Genomic DNA, 24,521 nt, shown 5'->3' with positions numbered 1-24,521 from the left:
GTACATGGTCAATTTTTCGGGTAAAAATGCCTTACTAAACTGTATTTCTATCTATCTATATACTGTAATATAGATAATTATATATTACAGTGTAAACACACTGTTTAAAAAAACATGACATTTTTACAAATGTTATATTCAACAATTTTTTTAATCAGATCATGTGACGTGATTGGTTGGTTATAGTTAAATCCATGAGTCATCGTTGACAAAAAAAAAATCATGGAACTTTCCAGTGTACAGTGTACAATGGAGATTTTGATACCAATGTTTGCTTAACTCTTAAATACTTAATATATACCAAATGAGTCAGTGACGCCATAAGGTGCTTTTGAGACACCACCGTTATGATGAAATTAGAATGGACATGATCAAAATGATTCGTTTTGACCAAAAAACACCTTGTAGACAAAAAAATTTTAGATTTTTTTTCTTTTAATTTTATCACCACACACTGTGGTTCGCAGAGCAGTCCGAGGAACACGACAAAATCATGTGAATCCCAAGAGAAAAAATATTGTTTACAAAATGAAGGAACCACAGGATACTAAATGATGACATTGAACAAAGACATAATATGATTCAAGACAAACATCTGGACGTATTGCAGTTATCAATATCAGCAGTAGAGGGCGATATAACACCACTGAAGAGCACCCTCAGGCAGCCCATCCTCCAGGAGTACGTCTTTATTTTGATCCGACTCGAGCTGAGGGAGCTTCCCAAAATGAGCTGCGTGCACTTATTAACCTCAGCAATGTCAATCATATTGCTCCAAAGGAAATTGAATGTTAATATTGCATTAGTGGAAAACCTTCCCGTAAACCCTCCCTTGATCTCACCCTGCATGGATTGAGATGATTTTGTGGTGTGTTTTTTGCGAAACACACGGCGTCGTATGGCCGACTGTGAATGACCTCGTGGTTTGCAGTGTAAACATCTGGATCTTCCACAAATCTGATCTATCATAGCCTCTTCCTCTTTCTCTCTCTCGGAGGATTAAATAGATTTGCACTTAGAGGACTAATCCTCACTCAGTTGCATGTCTTGGCCTCAATAAATGAATTTGAATGGAACTTTGCAGATGATGGCAACGCTCAGCTCGTACTGAAAGCATGTTGTTGCAAGTTTAGTGAATCCTGTTGGTTGAAATGTGATCCGAATCGTCCAGATTTATCACCGTGAATGTTTTTAAAATGCACGAAAACCAAGCGGTTTGAAAAGATATTTGGAGTGTGGGTTAAAAATAAAATTCAGATAAAGGTAAAGTAAAGCAATGTTTATGCATCATTTAAAGAATCCAACGGAGAGTTACGATAAATTTTTGTCGACTTGTTCCACATAATTTTTAATTGTTTGCTTAAACTGTGAAAGCAATGAAGCGATTCACAAGCTGTATATTGCCCTGCGACTGACTGGCGACCAGTTCAGGGTGTCATCTGCCCTCCACACGATGTCGGCGGGGAGAGGCTGCAGCAAAGCCCCCCCGCGACCCTGTTCAGGATAAGCCTTTTTGAAAATGGATGGATAGCGAGAGAGAGAGAGAGAGAGAGAGAGAGAGAGAGAGAGAGAGAGAGAGTTTTTGGGGCTATTTTTTGTCATTTTTAAAGGCTGCTATCGTCGTCTCCAATAGTTTTCCTTTAATTTGTATTTATTTTTTGGTTATTTGTTTTCAAATACCCGTTATTTACTGCATTTACTAGTCCTGCATTAAAAAAGATAGTGGTGAATTGTAAAGGAAAAATGTTTTCATATCCGGTTTTCCTTTTTACATTTACATTTTTTTTACATAGAACGTTTGAATGTTTTTACGATATTTTATGTATTTTAATTTATTGGTAGGTGGGTATCCAAAGGACTGCGTGTATACTTACCAGTTTGTTTTGATCGTTCCTTTTTCGTTGGTGTTTATGTGTCTGCAGGATCATTCTATCAACACTTTCGTCATCCTCTGACACACTTAATGCGATTCCTGAGCCAAAGCTAACCTTCGGTTTCCACTCAAAGAAATGAATCCTGTTTAAATATCTGTTTTGATTCAACAAAGCAGAAGACTTTCTAGAAACGATTCGTGAGCTGAGCGAAGTGGCCTTCGGGTAGCTTGATACAAAGATATTTGAACACGAAGGAAGGGTGTGAAATCAAGCTGTCATTCTTTGGCTGTAGATAAGAGGACGGATGAGCGGCTTAAGTGATTGTTGGCTGTTAAAGTGATTTCAAATCAGACGCTCTCTGCTTGTGGCTGTTTTCGCTCTCCGTGCCCAGCCCCTCCCCCCTCCCCTCCAATTTCATCTGAAATTGAAGGCTCTCAACCTCGACGGATTATAGGAGTTAACCCAGGCATGCAACTGGAGGGGGCTGGGGGGCGTTGTGCTAATGAGGCGAGCCGACAGAGCATCAACAAGTAGCTTCTGCGCCGAGGGGGCGATTTGCGGCGTCAGACCAGTTGGGGCACAAGAAGAATTCGACGACAGACACCAGAAAGTCACATTTAATAATAAAAGATGATTTCTTTTTGGATGCTTTATGGGTGGTACATTTTTGGAAGTGAAACTACTCAAATCGTGTCATGTAATACATCAGTTATATACAGTACAGCAGTGGTTCTCAAACCGAGGTCCGGGGACCCCATGGGGTCCATTAGCCTTAACTTGGGGTCTGGAAAATAATTTGGAAAAAAAATATGTCGTGGGAATTTTTTATGTGTTTACCTGCATATGAGGACCAGTGTGCCAATTAAACACACATAATACGTCAATTACCCCTCCCTACCTCAGCTGTCATTTGATTGTAACACATCTGACAATTATGCATTTCTCGTTCTCACACTTCTTTCTCATGTACAGTTGTGCAGGAGAGTCAAATTATTCATAATGTCTTGGAAGCAAAAAAGTTTCAAACATGTAGATAAACCACTGCTTTTGCAGCTTATTAATGGGCACTATGTCTTTGGCAATGTTCAGCACAATGATTACCTTCAACTCTCATTTTGTCATGCAGAAAACAATGTTGAAAATGATTCCGCTCATATTGTCATTTTCTTAATGGGAATAAAACTTGCTAGATGCTTTTCTTTTTTTTTATGTAGTTCCAAGAGTGATCAAAAATGTTGCTAAATATAGCTTCCAAATCGTGAAGATGGCAACACTTACTAGTGGGAGTATAGTCCACGTAAGCTAGCTACAATGGATAAATACGGACTTTACTCAGTTGAATTTGGGAAATTTCTTTCATTGAAACAGGTCAGAATTATTTAGGTTAAAACTCTCAAAAGATGAAAAGCAATTCCCATCGCATTTAGTTCTCGGTAGTTCTCTGTAGGAATGGTGAATTGGTGTCAAGATTATGAGGGGATTCTTCTATTTTGTTTTTACACTATCAGGGGTTCCTGGACCCAAAAAGTTTGACAACCCCTGAGATGCAGCATGACACAGAACAACAATGACGTTCCTCCTCCTTTAAGAGGACCATCGGCAGGATGGTTTGCAATGAAACTGTCACCATTCAGGATGTAAAATGCAAAATATTTGGAAGTAGACAAAAAAAAAAGTGCAACTGCATCTTCTGCGTAGCAATGAGTCATCCTCATGAGAGTCCAGATACAGGGCGCTTTAGAAGAGCCAATGAGAGGTGAACGCCCTGCCTTTGAGTGTTCAGTCTTTAAGGGCTGTGGACCTCCTCGGCGGGACTCCGAGGTGCACCGGTCTTCTCCTGCTCGTCCTTGTCCAGTCTGTCGTGACAAACCGTCCCGAGCACTTTGGCACTGTGCTCCTGTGCTTTGGCCCTAAGGGCAGCGATGCTGTTCTCTCTCAGTTCCTCTTTAGAAATGGCTGACTCGCACTTCGGCCTCCTCTCCTCCACCTCAGAGTCTTCGGCCCTCTGAGAGCTGGGCCGCGGCGGCGGCGGCTCGTCACAATTGGCGGCCGCCGGTTGAGGGGGCGCCGGGGTCTCCATGGATTTTTTGTGCATCCCTGCAAAGAGTTGCGGGCATTCAGATTTAGAATAGCGTCTGTTGATTGGTAAGCCATCTTGAACTGGAAACAGCAAGCAAAGAAGGTTGTGGTTTAGAATAGAATGTTGCAAAGGACAACAGCTGAACAAGCTTGGAGGGTGAAGGGAGTCAATGGAACGGAGAACGTGCAACATTAGGTTTTGCTGAAAACAAAAAGGATGATTTGCTATGCGTGCCATTTATGTAATACTGAATTAAATGTTCAAACCGCGCATCATAAACTTTTTTTAAAATCCAGTTCAGAACATTTGTTAGGGACAATGCAGTTATTTTCAGGTTTTAAATTTTGTGTACTTTATTTTCAAACATTTATTTGGGTAAAATCCATTGCTTTTAAATGCAATACATTTAATCATTGCAGTTTTTAATTTCCTTATTTTTAAAAATAACATTTTCAAACTGGGCGCCACCGTGGTCGACTGGTTAGCACAGGGTTCGAATATGGCCTGTGTGAAGTTTGCATGTTCTCCCCGTGCCTGTGTGGCTTTTCTCCGGGTACTCCGGTTCCCTCCCACGTTCCAAAGCATGCACCATAGGTTAATTGAACACTCTAAATCATCCCTTGATGCGATTGTGAGCGCGGCTCGTTGTTCGTCAATGTGTGCTATGTGATTGATTGGCTTACAACCAGTTCAGGGTGTACCCCTGGCTCCATGCGGATGAGCGGTTCGGATAATGGATGTTTAATGTTTAAGTGGATGGTTCTAGAGACAAGTATATAAAAAGAAAGAAAGAAAATAAAGTTTAAGGCCCACTGCTAAAAGGCTAAAATTCTTATGTAGGTAGGAAGGAAGGTAGGAACTGCACAAGACAGGAATTTGGTAGAAATAATCAATGCAAGCAGCTATTTCATATATTTTTGTGCATCCCTGCAAAGCGTTGCGGCCATTCGGATTTAAAATAGCGTCTGCTGATTGGTAGTTTAGTAGGACGGAAGGAAAGAAGGAAGGAAGGGAGGGTGGAGGCAAATGATGAATATTCTGTGTCAGTGATGGAAGCAGGGATTGTGGTTGACCACACGAGAATGAGGAACAGAAAGCCGAGGAAAGTGACCCACCTAGCAACCAGGGGGCACAGGACTCCATGATGCCATCCTTGGCCGACTTGAGGATGGACTCCGGCAGAGGGATGGAATGCCTGACCATGGCCCCGTAGAGGCCGTACTCGGCCATGACGGTGCTGCGACCCCAGCACTTCTCTCTCTTCCTCCACTTGGCTCTGCGGTTCTGAAACCACACCTGGAAGGACACAAAATGTTTCTTACTGTACTCGTAGTTTGCAATTGTTTACCATTGCACTGCTCTACAGTGATAATCTTACAGTTTGAGCCCTGCGAGTCCCAGGGACTCGCTGATCAGAAAAGTATGAGTCCCATTATGCATTTAGAGAGTCCCAAATTTCGAATTCTGAAATGGTCTACTTATTCAATTGCATATGATAATAACACAAAAAACAACAATGGCGGCGATTGTCAAACTGCGATCGTTGCTGTAAAAAAAGATTTACCGTAGTTTTTTTGGGTTTTTTTTACTGAGAAATTTCCTTGCGTCCCAAAAACGCACATTATTTGGAACTGTGCGTCTGGCGGGAAAATTATGCGTCTCGAACGCGGGACACAGAGGTAACGAGATGGCTGGCTTTATAATGACAGCAATTTCTAGTTGATCAAATAGATTCTTAAGTTAAGTCGAATCCCCCACTAACTTTCAAGCAAGTTGAGTCAAGTCACTACTTGCGATAAGCAAGTTTTGAGTCAGGTCATACAATCTCCATCCGTCACAACCTATGCACCGTTCACACATTAGCCACGTTGCATGAAGTATCTGTACTTGTTGTGTTTAATGGGTCCCTAACCAATCTCACTGTGTTCTATTTCTTGACAGAGAACTCACGCATTCAGTTTAGCATTTCACCTATTCATATGTGATTCAAGTCGAAACTTAGATTAAGTCCAGTCTCATGATATCAAGTCAAAGTCAAGTCTTTCAAGCCAAGCAAGGCCAAAAATCAGCGACTTCAGTCTGACTCGAGTCAAGTCGTGTAACTCGAGTCCCCCAAAATGTGGTTGATGATAAACTGTGTTCAACATGGCAATGATGACTACATTCTCAATCATTATGGAAACAGCAATGTGGAACTCGTTTACAATGATGGACCGGTAAAGGATTGTACACAGTGGAGCTGGACATAATGACCAATTACTGGATTCACTGATCAGTTCAATCGTGCGGAATCAATTGTTGATTAATCACGTCTTGAAGCAATTGAGGCAAAATGGAGTGCAATACTTAAATGGAAAGTGCACAGGTGCTCCTGATTCAGCCTAGTTTGAGGTCCAGAGAAGGAGAAATTGGCAGCTGAGGCTTACACCCATGCAGCATTTTTCTGCTTAATATTTTTTATAATACTGACATGGAAACATGAGTTCCAAACATTCAGTGTGTGAGTTCTCCTATCCCTCAATTGTAACCGTCACCTCAGATGAAAAATGCATGAAAATTAGTTAAACCCAAACCAGTCAAAGTGATGTAGGGACAAAATAAAGTTAGAATGTTTCTCACAATTCTCAAGAAGAACAAATACAGTGAGAAGTGTTCAAGGTGACTTGATGAATAACTGCACACAAATAGGCGACTCACTGGAGTACCTGCTTCGACCTAGCTGGGGTTGGCTCGGGGGGAGCAAGATAACCTGATTTCCCTATCCCCGGCTACCTTGTCCAGCTATTCCGAGGGATCCCAAACATGCCCACGCCAACCTAGAGATGTCGTCTTTCCAGCGTGTCTTGATTCTTTCTTGATGTCTCTTCCCATCAGGTTGTGCCTGGAACACCTCATCAAGGGGGCGTCCACGAGGCATCCGCAACCGATGCCCGAGCCACCTCACGAGGCTCCTCTCGATGCGAAGTAAATTCATTTTGGCCACTTGAAACCGTGATCTTGTTCTTTCGGTGTGAACCCACAGATCATGACCATAGGTGAGGGTGGGAACGAAGCTCAACCAGTAATCGAGACCTTCCTCATTCAGCTCAGTTCTGATCCACCTGTAGATCTCCCTTTCCATACTCCCCTCACTCGTGAAGACCCCGACTTGATTGAGCTCCTCCACTTGGGGGCGGGTTCTCATCCCCGACCTGGAAAGGTCACCTCACCCTTTCCCAACTGAGGACCATCATCTCAAGTTTTAAGGTGCTGATTCTCATCTCAACGGCTGTCAACCGCTCCAGCAAGAGTTAAAGTCGACAATCTGATGGAGCCGTCAAAACCACATCACCGACAAAAAGCTCAGATGTAATTCTGGGTCCATCAAACTGCGGGATCTTCCAGGGTGCACGGGACTTTCCTCTGGTGCATGCACACGTTGCTTTGACGTGATGTGTTGTTTTTCAAGAAATATCTCAAAATGTAAAAAGTGTGACATCAAGCCCCAGTCTTCCCCTACTGTTTATTATCCGTGCACACAGAAATGATAGTGTGTTCCAGGTTGATTTTTAAGAACATTCTCATGAGAATTATCAAATTATTAAACTTCAATACTTCAATATGTTTTCGCAACAGCTTATCTGACATTTAGAAAACGGTCATTAATCCTTCGTCAATGCTTCAGAGAAAAGGGAAAGTAGAATTTTGGCAGCGGTAAATCTCATATCTGTCAAGGTAGTTTTTGACCTCTGACTTCTGTTCCTTGAGTGGAGCAAAATGGGATCATTCTCATTTCCCCCATGACCGTTTGAAGACCAACAGGTGCATTTTTCTGGATAAACCTGTGCAAATATGGTGGGGAATAGACAGTTTTAAGGACTGTTTCAAGGCCCCCTGTTCCCCATTGTCCAATAAAAATACATAAAGTACATCACTTGGAGTGTTTTGCTGTTTAATTTTTTAAATGTTTACATTTGTGTCAAAGAATGATATTCTGGGTGTTTCTATCACGGTCAAATGGCCAAACACTAATCATGTTGGTGACATTTTTGTTGAGAGGTGTGGCAAGAATTTCTTTCAAAAGTCAAATGTGTGCCTGGGTTCCACAGAATTTGTGGAAACAATACGACCTTAAGATGACGTCTAAGGTAAAAGCTTGACGTCAAAGGGAGCCGGAAGCTGCTGCCAGGAGGAGAAGCTACCCTGGGGCACACCGCCGTCTGATTGAAAAATAAGTTAATTTCAGGCTCGATCGATGGCGGCCAGGCGGGCAAATATCACGGGAAATTAAACTAGCGGCACCCGGGGGAGCAACGCTATTGACCCGTGCTAATAAATTCAATGTAGTTATTTCATTTGAGCTCCGCACCTTGCGTGGCAGCCCCCCCCCCCCAAGCCGGTTTCATTTAACTAATTACGCTCAATGAGCAAAAATTGGGTGTTAATTTTTATTTCGCAGAGGAGCCGGCCTGATTCTATTTATTTATTTATGTATTTATTTGCATCTAGTATTATTTATTGGGAGATGTCGCGGGGCCTTAATGAGAAACGAGATTAAAAGGCGGGCTTGTGCAGGCAGATGGATGGTGCAGGGGTCACGCCGCAATCTTCTCCGCCTTGATCGCTTGATTAGGTCGTTAGTGTCTGCTTGCACACAACAAATTGTTTCACTTTCCAAGTGAGCCTGATGAGAAACGATGTGTCCAGGGCTGGGGGAAGGCATCACTCAGCTCTCTGAGAGATGAGAAACGTCAGCGTGCAAAATGCACGGGCGGGAAACGTGTGCAAACGTCGCCTCTCAAAAACCTTGCATTTCGCCTACAGGCCAGAACATTTGGTACATAAAGATCAATTTTACTCAAAGAAATTTGCGGATTTTGCAATTGTTGCGCTTGTCGTTGGTACCTATCGCATACTTAGAAAAAAAAACCCAAATATTGCTGATGCTGAGGACGTACAACAACCACAACAAAACATTCCTTGTTCCTCTGGCAGTGTTAATCAAAACAGAGTATTATGCTTTAAAAGGTAAATTTTAGGCATCAATCTTATAATTTTTTGCAAATGCTCCAAATAAAGTGTTGGGTGAAAGAGCAATATTTAGGTTATCGCCTATAATGGATAAAGATTGTTCTTTCACACTCTATTTGCATACGCACACGCGCACACACACACACACACACACACACACACACGCATTATGTATTAAAATGATTTATAAAGTAGATTCTCTCACTATTGAAGTAGAAACACTGATGATCGACATGCATCCAACATCTCCAATGGTCAGGTGAAAAGAACTGATCTAAATAACAATAATTAATATATATTATTATATAATAATAAATCTAATAATTGCATGTTCCTAATATTGTGCTTCATATATATATATATATATATATATATATATATATATATATATATGGCTGCAAGTCACAATTATTGAATTACCCTTATATTATATTTATATATTTATAATATTTTAAGGTCCAACCCTTTATTTTCAAATCAGGACATTATTTTCAAATTTCGATTCAGTTACTACAGTATGTTACTTGTCAGAAAAGAGGTAAAAAACGTGGATCACAGTTTTTTACAGATATTTGCAAATGTCTGATGTCAACATAGGGATCATCAGTCATCTTTCATGGAGGAATGCAAAAAAACAGATTTTTTTTTATCCTGTTTGAGAGGCTGGTAATTGAGAGGATTTGGACAATTTAAAATCAAACAAGGTCTCCAAGCGATTGATTGACAATCAAAATACCTATCGATTAATTTGCTAGTTGACTAGTTGTTGATCGATGCATCCCTAATGTATACAATAAAAGTTATACTTAATATACATATACACGCAACAGTGATAAAGAGATGATTTATATATAGGCAAAAAGATGTGACTTCAAATTCAAAACACATCAACAGGTGACTGGAATTCATAATAGAGCTTTAAAACAACAGCCTCAATATGGATCTCGATATTTATTTCGACCTCGATATCGAAGTGAGGTCAATATATATATATATATATATATATATATATATATATATATAAAAAGCTCTAGATATTTTTTTAGACTTAAAAAAGCTGCTACATGCTGCAGAGGAAAAATGATAATGGTGCAGAATTAGGAAAATATTTGATTTGAAATAGCTTGTGGTAATGTTTTCATAGGCCTGCTGTATTTTCGTTGTGTGTGTGAGAGTCTGACCTGTATTCTGTCTTCGGGTAATTCCGTTTTCATGGCCAACATCTCTCGTGCGTATACATCTGGATAATGGGCCTCGTTAAAGGCCTTCTCCAGCTCCTCCAGCTGGTACGAGGTGAATATGGTCCTGTTTGTACAAAAATACCACGCTTACTTCATGCACAAACCGATCCACCCCAGTCCCTATTTTTCTCGAATTGCATATCTGATTTTTTTTCAAAACTGAAACACATAAAAATATATATTTGGGGAAAAAATGCCGTGATCTTAAGCACCACATCGAATTAGAACAAATACTGAGGGGGGAAAAAAGAAAAAAACGATCATGCTCGAATTACCCATATAAAAAAAATGTTTACTATATCGCCTGTATTAAAAAAAGACGAATTTGGTCGTTTTTATTGTTTAGAATTCTTTATGGCACAGGAAAGGCGAAATTGATTGAACAGTACACAATTTAAAAGCGTTATACCGAAATAAATTGTCATTGAACATAATGTATTTTTTCGTTGTTTGTTTGAATTGTTTTGTTTTATTTTCAAAGCAGATTTTAAATACTGAAATCATCACTGACCTGTGGCGTCTTTTCTTGCGTTTCTTGCTCTGAGCTATTGAAGACTTTGACAGTTTCCTTTCACTGGAAGACAAATCCTCCGAGTCTGCACAAGGAAAATGACAGTACTGCATTTGATCACACATGAAATCGCGTATTTGCTTCATATTTTACGTGGGGGAAAAAATGATCGTCTGTTTGAAATATTAAATTAGTACATTCATTCATTCAAAACACACGACTGACTAGAATGTGTGTTGCTGTGTTTTCATCCTGTGGTGTCAGTGTTTCCTATATTGTCTTGCCAGATATAAACGCATGATTATTTTTTTTAATATATATCTGATCTCCAACATGAACTAATGAAAAGAGAGGCTGACCGGAGCTTGCAGACTGCCCGGCGTCCATCCGCCCTGCAGAAGAGGTGTTATGCGGCCGCAAGTGAACATCCTGCGGGTCCAGCACGCCCTCCAAAAACGCGGGCTGGCGGTAAAACGCCGGAATCCCACCGGGGCCGATTAATCCCATCCCGACACCCACGCCGGCGTGGCCCAGCACGGACCTGGCCGCGATGAGATGCGCCCCTGCCGGCAAGGAGCTCAGCGGGCTCCTGGGGGCCGAGGAGGGCTCCTTGTTGAGTCCCAGGATCTCCTGGATGCCGAAGCCCGTGCACCTGCTGGGCGGGTGGATCACGGTGGTCTTGGCCGGCTGCTGTTGGTTGTTGACGCTGCTGCCTCCGTTTGCACCCAGAGGAGGTCTTCGTGTCTCCACGGGGTTCAAAGTTGCCGACAACACTGCGCCTTGTTTGCCCGTCATGGTGGCTTGGCTTCGGCTGGGATTTTTTTTTTTAATGGATGTAACAGGCTGCTCCCCAGCGCATGGCCCTCTGTACACAACAAGTGCATGCGGGGGCTTCTTCACAAAATGGTCCCTTTATCCAACAGGTCCAGAGGCAAAGCCCAGCAGCCAATCAGCAGCGAGGATTCAGGATTCCTGTGGATCATCATGGATGCATTTTTTAGACAGACGCCCTTTTCTCACACTAATAAAATCCCATGACTAGAAACGCGCGAGCAATTTACGATCGGAAAGGACATATCGTTTAAAATTAGGTGCATTTAATTATCACACTCTTTTTGGGGGGAGGGGATAAACACATTTTCAACAAAACACTTTCTCGCAATGGTTTTCATTGATGCCTAATTGATCTCCAGATGTTGTGTGTGAGTTCAGTGTATGTGTGTGTTAGATATTCATCACATGCAAATAATCAAAGGCCTTCCACAAAACACGACAAGTGGACCGACGACGTGACGCCAGCCTGCTATGTGTGCTTGTTTGTTGCATACGTGATTGGTCCCGGAACGTTTGGTAGTAATCCCACAGCACCAGATTAAAGAGCAGGCAGAAGAGAGGAAGATGATACATATGCAGGCTGAGTGGGCAAAAGAGGATGGAAAATGGCCAAGTCACATGACATTATAAAATAATAATAATAATAATAATAATAATAACACAACTGTATACCATACGATTCTCAAAGCAAATATAAGCATATCTGTATAATGTATGCATTTGGAAGCAAGGTGGCACAATTTAACTCCTCTATCTCACAGTCCTATGTGTCCTGTGTCAAAAATATTTGTTATTATAACAAATACAGATTAAAACGTGGATTTTTTTAAAAACTCGGTCCATTATCGAATCTTTTCACCAAACAGAAAAAAAACGAAAAACAAAACCAAATAAAATGAAAAGAGGGTGTGGCAGAAATATTTCTCAGAAATGAATCCAATTTGGGAAGGAAAAAAATCTTGGCCCATTCCTCCTTTTTATTCACTGAAGAGAGAAAAAAAAACAGTAAGATATTATGAGCAGACGGGTGAGCAACCTGTGGCCAGTGGGCCACATTGTGTCCGTCTAAAAATAACGACAACCTTAAAAGAACTACAATAAACTGCTCCAAAAAAATAAAGGGAACACTTGAAGTTACATTGTGTTGTTTAAGTGTTCCCTTTATTTTTTGAGCAGTCTCTCTCTCTCTCTCTCTCTCTCTCTCTCTCTCTCTCTCTCTCTCTCTCTCTTTCTCTCTCCCTCTCTCTCTCTCTCTCTCTCTCTCTCTCTATATATATATATATAGATGTGTGTGTGTGTGTGTGTGTATAAAGAGAGAGATAGAGATTATCATTGTATAACATAAATTATTATTAATTTAGTGATGTAGGCAATATATTGCAATTTTCCATCAAATTTGAAATAATCCTCACACAAAATACTAAAACATTCCGTTTCTGAGTAAATGTATTTGTCCTGAGACTAAATCTAAAAAAATTAAGAGAAAAGAATGCATCATACAGTTTTCCAAAGGAATAGGTAGAGCAAAGCTATATATTCTCTTCAACTTTTCATATTTTTCTTACATAGTTATAAAGTTGATTGAATGTCTTACTCTACCTCATGCACGTGATCATCCATCTACCCATTATCCAAGCCACTTTTTCTCACGAGGGTCACAGATGTGCTGGAGCCCATCCCAACTCATTTCGGGCAGTCAGCCGGGTACACCCTGAACTGGGTGCCAGCCAACCGCAGGGCACACATAGATGAACAATCAATCATTCACACCCACAGTCACACCTGGGGACAATTTAAAGTGTTCCATTAACCTATCATGCATGTTTTGGGAATGTGGGAGGAAACGGGAGCACCCGGAGAAAACCCACGCAGGCAAATGCCACACAGGAAGGCTGAAGCACCGTTTCGAACCCTGGACATCTGTACTGTGAGGTGGACATGTTAACCATTCGAACATGGTGGCGTCCCAGTTTGAACATGTTATTTTTAAAAATAGGAAGAAAAAAATGTAATGATTCAATTTAAATGAATGCATGGGGAGAATATGTAAACGCCACACAAGAAGGCCAGAGCCCATGAATCGAACCCTGGACTTCTGTGCTGTGAGGCGGATGTGCTAACTGGTCAAACAGGGGCAAAATATATTACTCAATATTGTTATTGGTCAAAAAAGGGAAACATAAACACAAAGGGGAAACAAACTACATTCTAGACACAAAAAACAGCAAGACATTACACGGAGGGTGGACAACCTACAGCCAGTGGTCCATCAAAATGTTTATTTGTTGGATGGATTTTTTTCCCCATAAATCTCCCTTTTGGATTTGATAAAAATGGACACTGCCCCTGATGGTGAATATTTTTTTACACCCAGTACTACTACTATGACTGCTGGTAATAACACTTATAATAATAGACAATACTTACATGTATTATTTTTCAAATGCACTGTATTGACATGTAAAGCACTTTGGGCCCAATGGCTGCAGTAAAGCATGCCTCCTAATGTGTTTTGTCTTGGCAGTGACAGACTCGTCAATCCTTTGTTGGGAAAGCAGCCTTTATTGTTGAGAATTAACAGCGCATTTAAATGCATGGCAGAGTATTTATTTACTATCACACTGACCTCAGGTGCTCCAGCCTGTTGGCATCCTTTGCATACATTAGCATGTCATCTTGAGTAAACAACTGATAAAGTGCAACATTGACTTAGAGAGTCATCGCTGCGTGTACATCCGCTGATCCACTAACAAAGTCGTAATTCACATCAAACATTTGGAAATGAGCCGCTGATTTGGAAGCAGGAACATATTGGTGCGCCAATTAGTGCCGGTCCTGTTGAAACTAATTAGGGCCTATTTAGTGGAAATTCCATTAATGAAGAGATCAATGTTATTAGGATATGCTAATGACACATGCAGCCTGTTGGGATGGAGCCATTTATTAACACGGAAAGAGATGGGGGTGGCCAGGCACTGGCAGAGTTACGTGGTGGTCACTCTCTGGCCACCCGACAGAGAAGAAAAAATTTAGATTCCTGTGATTGTCCTTCTATTTTCACACGGATGCATTATCCTTAGCTCCCTTGATATTCGAACACAATTCATTTATATTTACTACATATTTAAAAAATACCATGAAAATAAAATGACAACTGATATCAATACGAAAAGAAGATGTGGCTCTTACAGTCATTATCAATCAAAATCATTACTTTCAGACCATAGTAGGCAAAGATGCTTAAGATGTCATTGTGTACCACATCTTCCACCAGGTGTCCACGTCTATTTCGAACCGCGGATGTTTGTTAAGTCCAAATAATTTAAATTAAATTTTATGACTTGTATTCAATTTTAATACAGGACTAGAAACAAACGCAATATGGTTATATACCACACCCCGTTTGTATAAAATTTCGTGTTAACAAGGCATCAGAAGTTACTTATACCGACCGGCAGCAAAGCATGACGGGAAAAGCCTCCTCCGATTACTGTACTGTTGCTGTCATAAAGTTAGCGTTTGTCCCCTAAAATTGTTGTGAACAGGTTTCAAAATAAAAGTAAAAACAGGAAGTGCGGTGTGAGCTGCCTATTTGTGTTGTTGCCCTGCGATTGGCGCGCAATCAGGCTCCAGCACACCCTTGTGACGATAAACAGATTAGAAAATGCTTGTATTATGAGTGTGTTGAGCAAGGTTCCGGATATGTGTGCATTTAATTTCAAGACACCCCAACTATGTGGATGGTATGATAAACAATCACTTCCCAGTTACAGCGGAGGTCACAAACATACTTACGCGCATCTTAGGCCAGCAAGATATGTCACTCAGGCCATCCCGCTGAAAGATTCCTGGAAATATGCCCTTGGGAATAGGCCGTGTCTGAACGGCCAATCAATTACAGGCAATTTAATGCCACCCCTGCCCCACACTCTTATCAGTTCATCTGTGCAAGCGTCTTGCTTGTTGATGGAGGGCGGCGCGAAATGGCTTGCACTATTCTCCTGCATGAGCATGGCAGCATGCCGATTTGTATGCAGAGGAGACGTCGCCTAAAGTCTTCAGATTAAGGCAAGATTTACAGTACGTGGTGTGACTGGTGGTGCCCATCAAAGAGCATGCAAATTAAGAAGTGAACAGATGCTCTGACTTCTTCTTTTTTTAACATACACAAAATCAAGCAAACAAAAAGTCTGAAGAGGAACAAGAGCACCACCATGTATGATGATGATGATGGCATTCTGCAGTGAAAGAAACTCCAGGAGACGGCTCCAACCTGATGACAGCACCCATGTGAAGCAGAGTCAGGAAGCAGGACCAAGCGGTCCGCTGCTTTCCCAAAGATATCACCCTCCCCCATATAAAAAACAAAACAAAACAAAAAAAAAAAAAAACGTTTTGCAAGGTCAGCAGCTTTCTCATGGCCCTACCGCAATTAATGGCATGTTTGGTAGCTGCCCGCAGACATTGCTTAATTAGGCGAGGACTTGATTAATTTGCACTAATTGACGGCTAATTTAAGGACTGTGGGGGTGAGGGCACATTGGACTGACATTTGTTGGGGCTCAGAGGGTATGTGGGGTTAAGGCTTGAACCAACCCCACCAGGCTGTCTGCCTCCATGCAGATGAGCGGGCCTGTGGACACTGACCCAGCCAAACGTGGTGACAGGCAATATTGATAGCGTCAGTGTAGTTAGCATGTCAGCACGGCATGCCATCGTCATCATCAACAAGTGTCTGTCATGCTTAACTGGGTGCTACAGCAAATTTACTGTACAAATAATCCTTACTTTTATTGACTACACCGGTGAACAGCAAATGTTACTCCGACATGGCCTTATGTGTACCTTAATAGATTTTTGATGCTGATTTCAAGAGTGGCTTTACTTTTCTTTTTTTTTTTTTTGAGCAAATCAGGCTATTGTGATTTTATTTTCTGTTTGACCTATCAACATTACCGCAAAACGAACATTATCATGTGTTGTAATTTATAGCTATGTTTCAGAAAAAAAAAAACCTGTTGATGAAATCAATTGCGTCAAATTTGCAAGTAGCAATGATGCTAACGCCGTATGTAGGATCGTGAACTTCAGAAATGATTATGTTTACATTATAAGGCGTACGTACTTATTATTCTTGATTAGTCCATTTCTTAGTCGTTCACTGGGTTATTTTATTTTATTCTACATTTTGCTTTGTAGTAGAATAACACCGTTTGAAATGGATGAATGTTAAAATGTTGAATGACTCTACAATTATCTTTGTTATCAGTGCCGTTGCTTTAAAACTGGCAATTTAAAAGCGATGAAAAAAAAAAAGGTTTACCGGTCTGCGAACAGCATATACTTGTCTCAACCGGTCCGTGACAGAAAAAAGGTTGAGGACTACTGATCTAGGCTATAAGAGACGAGTACTATTTTAACCCCATTGGGCTGCTACACTAAGACACAGCATCTCTCGGCGGCCTGCTAAATTGTACAAATGATCCGTGTTGTTCAGATGGGTGACCTGGGTGGGCGTGGGAGGTGAAGTCACCGAAGCAGAGGCGGCCTCTGTCCGTGTGAATCGGAAAGACGATTGGGGGCTTATTAGAGGCCCGGGAGGAGTGTAACTTGTTGGCAGCGAGCGGCCAGAGACCGAGCGACATCTCCAGCCGGGAACAGTCAGAGGCATTGTCTTACCTAATTATGGCCGACCAACTTCTTTTTGTTTCCCATTCGGCATGCCTGTCTGATTCTCTTTTTGCCTGACCGCTTGCTCTGACAATGCTGAAGTGTGCTAATTAGAAGAGAAATGGTCCTAGTAATTATGTCAACTTTGATTAAAGGTGACGACAATGAGCAATATTATTTTTGCGCAATGTTTTGTGTATAAGGGACCCTGCTTCCAAAGCTCATTAAAAGAAAAGCGCTGCACTGGTGGCGCAGTGAGACGCTTCTTCCTTGCTGGCTGCACCAAGTTATTGCCCTAATTAAACATTCACTTTCAAACTCAGCTTTTGTCCAAGTTGAATCATGTGAACGCCCGCCTTCTCATTCAAAACATAAAAATGTTTCCCAAAAACAAGCAGAAACATTTAATGCATCGATAAAATGGAAATACATATAAATAAAGAAGGATTGAACCTAAGCAGACAGGAACTTAAGTCAATAAAAATCGAATATGAGAGGACAACAGGATCTCGGACTGCAGCCGGAGAAAGCTTTTCTGCAATTCATCTTTTGATACGACTGGTTTTCTACATTTAAAACATTTTTTTTCCTTAGTACTTTTAAAAAATATTTTGGGGTAATAGTTAATCAGTTAGTTGGATTCAGCTATTAAAAAATATTTGATGTCATTTCTTCGGCCTCTCCAAGATGTTCAGGAACTTGCCTCTCGTCATTTCCCTAGCTGAAAAAAAGAAGGGGGATAGAGGGGAAGAGAAAACAAAATTAAAAGTGTGAGGAAAAAAAACAGCCACATCAAGACAAGTAAGCACCAAGCCATTTCAGGCAATCTGCGATCAGCATTGGCCTGCAGCTCCATCCATTCTTGAGCCGCACCATTAGTGATGCAAAGCATGAATTTAATACGCGCGGTGTCACCCTGGGAAGGTAATTTACACAAACATCTGTTCACTCACAACACGGTAAACAACATTAAAAAAAAAAAAAAACAGGAGCCTTGTGATTCGCTTGATTGCACACGAGTTCTGATGTGTTTGTGCATGAACATTATATATGCAAAGCATCAACAAAAGAAGAGCGGAATACTGAGAGGCAAAACGTCTCTATTTGTTTTGATCACGTCATGAAGGAGCATGATCACGTGCGAGATAAGTGACAGAAAAAAAGTCGAGCTTCTCTCACCAATGTTTCACATGGTTTTTGACTGCAGGGGGATGCGGACCACTGCACTGGACAACACTTATTCCGCGCTCATATCTGGCCGGAGTTTGTTCCCACCAGAATTGTGTACTATTTTAGATCAAGTAATGCTGTAAACTCTTATTAGGGGGGAAAAAGGAAAATCGATGTTATCATGGTTATCTTAACCCCTTCAGGGACAACGGTTACTACAGTGGACAGGTTATGAAGTTATCAGGTTACAGGATGCATGAAAGGGTTAAAGTAGGTCTCAAATGAAAACAGTGGTACCGTGACTAAGCCGTACCCCAATTTATGAATTTTTGTTGTTACACACCCACACCCATATCTACACAAAATGCTGGGTTGTTTTCCTGACCTAAAGCACTCTCTGTGAAGCTGATTGGTTTACTTTTAACCAAGGTTGGGTTGATTATTCTGGGCCCAGCAGATTGAGTTGACGATTGAATTTGGGCGAGTCAAGAGCTGAAGCTGGTCGAAATTTTGGATGCAGTTTTGTGTCGTGGAGCAGTTGGATGGCTCTGTGGGTAACACGGATGACTTTCTGACAAGGAGAATCGGGGTTTAGATTCAGTAACGTCCAGTTGGCAAGGCCCTTTATGTCAGATGCTGATTCCCCGGCCACAGTCGGTCTCAAATTTTGGATATAAATGGGTGGGTTGTGACAGGAAGGGCATCCCGTGAAAAAAAAAAAAACTGTTCCGGATATACTTGCTGTGGCGACTTCTGACAAGGCAATGTTTCTTTTTTTTTTTTTTTTAAACACATAATGAAAACAAATTGTGTTTTGGGGGGGATTGGAATCTAGGAGTATGAATGGCGTTGAAATAAATTTCAAAGGGGAAAATGGTATGACTAAGTAAATTGGTAAATTCAATGACAAGCGTGGTCATCGAAAGACGTCAACTCCGAAAAAGAAAATGCCCTCACCCTTAAACCAACTACTGGCAGTGTGTAAATATTTCGCGCTTGTGAGACAAAATGTTGGGCGGAATATGCAACCACCATGGTAACTTGTGGAATGTATTACGACAGGTAAAGGCTGGAAAGTTGTCACGTTTTCACCTTTCATTCCGTTTCCTACTACAACGTGGTGAGACAACTTGACGCTCCAGATTGCTATCGTGTTAAACAGAAACAATGGAGCAATTGTTCGCTCAATAATTCCGAATAACAAAACAAATTCAGTTACCGGTACATCAAATGCTGAGATGCAGTGTAAAATGTATGCTTACTAATGAAATAAAATAAATGCAGAGAAATGGTGAGAGCACGATGAATGGATGGCACTGGATCAGAATAGGAACAAAATTCCACTTTAAAAATGTCGAAAAACTTGTTCAGCTCCATGTGCCTCGACGCACTTTAGTTTGGGGAGAAATAAATGACGACCTACTACAAAGTGTACATCGTGTACTTGGTTTTTCCCAATGGTTTTTCCCGCTGGAGAGCAGCGGCGAGCTCAGTGAGTATCGTGCAGAGGAAAAAGGGAATTCGGTCCAGGCCCAAGAACAGAAGACACTGAAAATATTGGGGTCATATTTTAAAGAAATGCATGTTTTTAAAAGGGTATCAGGTGACTAACACTCGGAATCAATACCAAAATTGTCCGTATTTTTTAAGATGTCTTGAAGGCAGCCGATCATTACTAAGTTCCTTGTGGACCGATATGGAAACTTCTGTGATTTTCCTCCAGTATCATCACAGAGCTCGGAGAGGCGGCATCCAGGTACAGTAATCAATCTTTTTTGAAGATGAGAAGAAGCTCTTGGCTCCGCGGGCTCTTTTATGAGCTGCAGAGCTGGAATTACCTCCGTGAATTCATTTTGCACATCACACAATATAAATGTACGGGGCATAAGTGAGTACTGATTACAAAACGGCATTAAGCAGAACGTCATCCACCTTCATAATGCCTGCAAGAGACAACGGTCTGCTGCTAAAAAGACCCCCCCCCCACCCCCTTGCACATGGCGGCTAATGAAAAAGCTGGGCCCAGTTGGCAATTCTGATGAGGTGCCCAGTCGGGAATTATAATGGCACTCGTTCTCGTGGGCTCCGCGTCACCTTGAGGTGTTTGCCATTAGGTTAAAGACGATGCTAATTCAAATGCCACAAATTAATTTTTGCACTTTGCCACCCCTTCCCATCGCCCTAAACATCTGGGGCACAGCTGGACACGCACAGGATGTGTCTGATTGAAACAGTCATCAAAACGGTTGAACGCAATTACACTTGGGTGACCCCAAACCTGCACTTTTCTTATTAGAAGGCAGTTATGCTTGAGGACTGTCTGCAGCAGTTAATTTTTATATTTCATTTATGATGTCGCGATCTCTCTCTCTCTCTCTCTCTCTCTCTCTCCGTACGTCTTTTCTTCACCTTCTGATGAGCCCGAGCTGAAGGTGCCACGCCTCGAGGCCCCACAACATCACCGAGAGTCTCATTAATTACAACTCCTTGCATAAATCAGCACTTAGTTTTCACGTGCAGCCTGTTGAGAAACTCCGACTAACTATCGAATCATCTTTGTCATAGGAAACTACTTTTATGTTGCCTGTCAACCGCGATGCTACGACAGCAATACCTGCCAATGAGTCGTTGTGGTCTGTGTAATTTCGAAGAACCAGCATCAATCTGACTTTTTGGTGCACAAAAACTACTTGCAAAAAAAATGTAAACATCAGGATTTATTTCATTTTAGGAACTCAGAATGAGTTCAATGCTGCCTCATAGATTAGATTTTTATTGCGCAAATGTCGGCAAATAGTGTTGAATGAAGACAGCTATCATTTTTTTTTTCTATCTGGCTTTTTTTTTCAAGCGGAAAACGGCTCAAAAACAAACGATGCAAAAAGATAAAGGACGATGCTGACAGGCCACTCGACGCACAAAGTCCAATCACAATCCCTCACCTCTAAAACGTAAGCACTCAAAACACACACACACACACACATACACACACACACACACACACACACACACACACACACACACACACACGCACGCTTTGTCATACAACAGGCGAGATCAATACTGATTAGGGGAACTTAGAGATTTGTTTAGTTGATTAGAAAGGTCAATTACTAATTTTGCAGTTAAGTTAATCAGCATCTTGTTACGGCTAAATGACACCTTATGGATTGCCAGGGCTTGTTCCTTGCCCTGCTGATTTGGCACCATCTCATTATCACTTAACTGGTATGCGCATCCATCGGGGAACAGTAGACTGTATGCAATTACTGACACTCCACCTTGTATTGCCGAGAAGCAATTTGTGTTGTTATTTCCGGCTACAAATAAAGGGGAACTAAAAAAAAAAAAGTTGAACCCAACCCATTCCGAGACACTGAAAAGGAACTGAGATCATGTAAAATCTCTTTCGGACAACCTGTCACATCACAAAGCCGTTATTAACTGTACAGGCAATGATCAATGCAATGTTAACATTTTTAACTGTAACGTTAATCGAGGTGAGTCAACTTTGTATTATGTACTCACCATTAGCTATGATTATTTTCTTTTTAATTATGAAGTCTTGTATGTTGTCATGCACGATGATGGTTTCATGATTTTTGTGGTACTTTGACTTTGGGGCATTTGATTTTGGAGGTTGTGCTCATCAAAATGGGGGCTGACTACTTGTATACTGCCTTCAGACTGTTATAATCCTCGACAAAAGTCAAGCTTACTCTTAAATACATCGTCCTTAAGAAGATTAAACTATATGTGCAAACAGATGAATGCGTTCTGCTGCTATTTAAAATGGCGGCTTTTTTCGAAATTAAAAAGACCCGCACAGAGTTATACACCGAAAAGAAATTCGGTGTCACAAATGAAATGTATTCTACGTGCTCTGCACCATTAAATCATTTTCATTTGGAGGAAATCACAAGTGGTTGGAATGTAAATGAAAAGGAAACGCTGCAGTGGAACATCTTACTTCCGCGCCTTTATGGTGATTGATCTGGGTGTCATTGTCACAATACTACCCCACCCTACCCTGACCGCAATTCCCCTGCGTATGAAATGAGAGTAATCATCAGTCCACCGTGAACCTCTCTGGATGGCACGCTTCCAGTGAGATGCGGGACCCCTGTTAGCCCCAAAGACAGATGACCACCTGGGTTAAGAGGAGTCCTGGACCCCGGCCCCATGTGCCCCTGATTCACTTTCATTAAGAGCGAAGAGGACTTTTCTGACCCTCGCTGCACGTCTCCCAAGTGCTGCTCAGCTATTACGGCCTGTAAGCTTTATTTAATGGGTTTAACATCCACTTTCGTGGCCCTCTTCCCTGGGGGGGAACAGGGGAGACACAGAGGAGATGAAATACACAAGCATGGAAACATTCACACACCACATTCAAGCCCCCCCCCCCGCCTAGCGACGCATACACCTCACGCTCATGTTTGTGTTCAAAATTCAATTACCCACTTATTGATACTTCACAGGGATATTTAAGATGCAGACACGAGCTGTGATTTCCCAAGGGAGCCACTGGTTCCTCTTTATGTCCCAGTCGGTGCGGGGAGGGCGGCAGGGGGGAGGCTACTCCTCCTCGGTGCATTTGCGCCTCATTGACACACACATGCACACACAAAAACAAACACACCTGCACCTCCCAGCCCCGGCCCCTTACTATGCCTGTTCAAGAGGTGTCCTTATTAATAGGCAATCACTCAAGAATCATTCATTAAAAAGCCTAAAAGGTTTTACAGCCTGACTATGATTAGCTGGGAAGGAAAATTCAATGAATTCCTAATGCCTTTATGGAAATGAGGTGTCATTTCCGATCTGCTCAGGGAGGAGGCAGGCAAGGATGAGGAGGTGTGTGTGTGTGTGTGTGTGTGTTCATAAAGCTGTGCCTCTTTTCCTTTCACACAGCGCCAACACTGATGCTGTCTGGGATATGATCAGGCTGCTGCAGACAGAGCCGCAACCTGCTGCACACATTTGGGTCATTTGCTTGGAAAACGTTTGCCAAATTATTTTTCCCAACAACGGGTCACTAGAGTTGAACTCAAACAGCAGTGCAGGTAAAAAAAAAGTGTAACGCGATAATTTATTTATTTTTTTTAAGTAGTTAGGAGAAAATGGAGAAGCCAGATTCTGCAGCAAACCACACAAGCATTTATAGTATGGAGCCGGTGAAGAAATTGGCTAGAGGTGAAAAGATGAGCCCAGCGTATTAGGAGTGGTAAAGAGGAGGAGGAAGAGGGCGAAGAAGGGTATCCTCATTCAGCGGCTGTCAGCCTAGGCACTTCATAACCGCCCGTCCTTTGGTCAGCCCGCCCTGATGGATTGATGGCGGCACATTAGTGCCAGTTGAGCCGAGTGAATGCAATCATATTCAACGCCGGCACGCTTCTAATAGGCCAGCGATTGATCCTGGGGGTGCGGAGGAGGAGGTGCCCAAAGCGAGGCCATTAGGAACTGTCAGGGTAGGGTGACCTTCAGGCTCACCTTCACATAAGTGGAAGCAACAGGGGTCGGCGCGGGGACGACACGGGGTGGCATCAAGATGAGGAAAGCAGAGGGCGGGCGTTCTTGTTGGCTGCTCTGATTCTATTTTGGTCTTTTAACAATACAGAGGTGGTCTGGTATTTATTTTCTAAACATGAACTAAAGCAGAGTTCAATGACAATGGATGTCAAGTACCGGTAAAGTTTTTTAAGGTTTGTTGGGTTTTTTTGGGGGATTTTTTTTGCCTCCTGTTGACTCCCGTGTGTGAATGTGAAAAAGCGGCACACCTTCATACTTAAACTCGAGTGCAAACATCGGCTTTACGGATTCCTTGTCCACTTTGCAGGCAGTGCGTTTTGCGGTCACAACTTCCACCCCGACATATTGTGGTCGTGAGGTCAAATCCACGAGGCACTTTAGGTGTTACTGCCTGTTATTTTTCTCCTGAGGGGTCTTCTTTTATTTATTTATTTTTGTGTGGCCTTTATTTATTCGAGTGGAGTGCACACTAATTGAGTTTTGGCATTTGTGGGAAAAAGTAATACACATTTTGTTATATAGTCAATTTTTTTTCTGTTAAGCACAAACTGATCCAATCATTACAACGTGAACCCTGAGTAACTATTTAAGAATATATATAT

At 41.8% G+C, this 24,521-nt stretch overlaps 2 protein-coding genes across 4 annotated transcripts in view; both read right to left on the bottom strand.

The window, feature by feature from the left end:
* Window positions 1-3,088: 3,088 nt before the first annotated feature.
* Window positions 3,089-11,684, bottom strand: vsx2 (visual system homeobox 2). Of its 2 annotated transcripts, none has more exons than XM_019887106.1 (5): window positions 11,076-11,684; window positions 10,717-10,801; window positions 10,146-10,269; window positions 5,070-5,250; window positions 3,089-4,034 (listed from the first exon to the last, which is right to left on the bottom strand). In XM_019887106.1, exons 1-5 carry the CDS (start codon window positions 11,509-11,511, stop codon window positions 3,661-3,663), a joined length of 1,200 nt encoding a protein of 399 aa, XP_019742665.1. In that variant the 5' UTR covers window positions 11,512-11,684; the 3' UTR covers window positions 3,089-3,660. The 2 variants fall into 2 exon arrangements, with proteins under 2 accessions (XP_019742665.1, XP_019742666.1); XM_019887107.1 differs by having other exon boundaries at window positions 3,089-3,971.
* A 5,916-nt stretch (window positions 11,685-17,600) lies between these two features.
* lin52 (lin-52 DREAM MuvB core complex component) overlaps window positions 17,601-24,521 on the bottom strand; it is a 13,354-nt gene continuing 6,433 nt past the window's right edge. For both annotated transcript variants that reach the window (XM_019887253.1, XM_019887254.1), the window contains exon 6: window positions 17,601-17,941. In XM_019887253.1, the coding sequence (XP_019742812.1) occupies window positions 17,886-17,941 (56 nt within the window). In that variant the 3' untranslated portion in view covers window positions 17,601-17,885. The remainder of the gene's footprint in view (window positions 17,942-24,521) is intronic.

This window comes from Hippocampus comes, unplaced genomic scaffold, assembly GCF_001891065.2.
Source record: "Hippocampus comes isolate QL1 unplaced genomic scaffold, H_comes_QL1_v1.1 scaffold176, whole genome shotgun sequence".
Lineage (NCBI taxonomy): Eukaryota > Metazoa > Chordata > Actinopteri > Syngnathiformes > Syngnathidae > Hippocampus > Hippocampus comes.
Note: the sequence above shows the minus strand (reverse complement) of the source record. Positions and strands in the feature narration are given on the sequence as shown.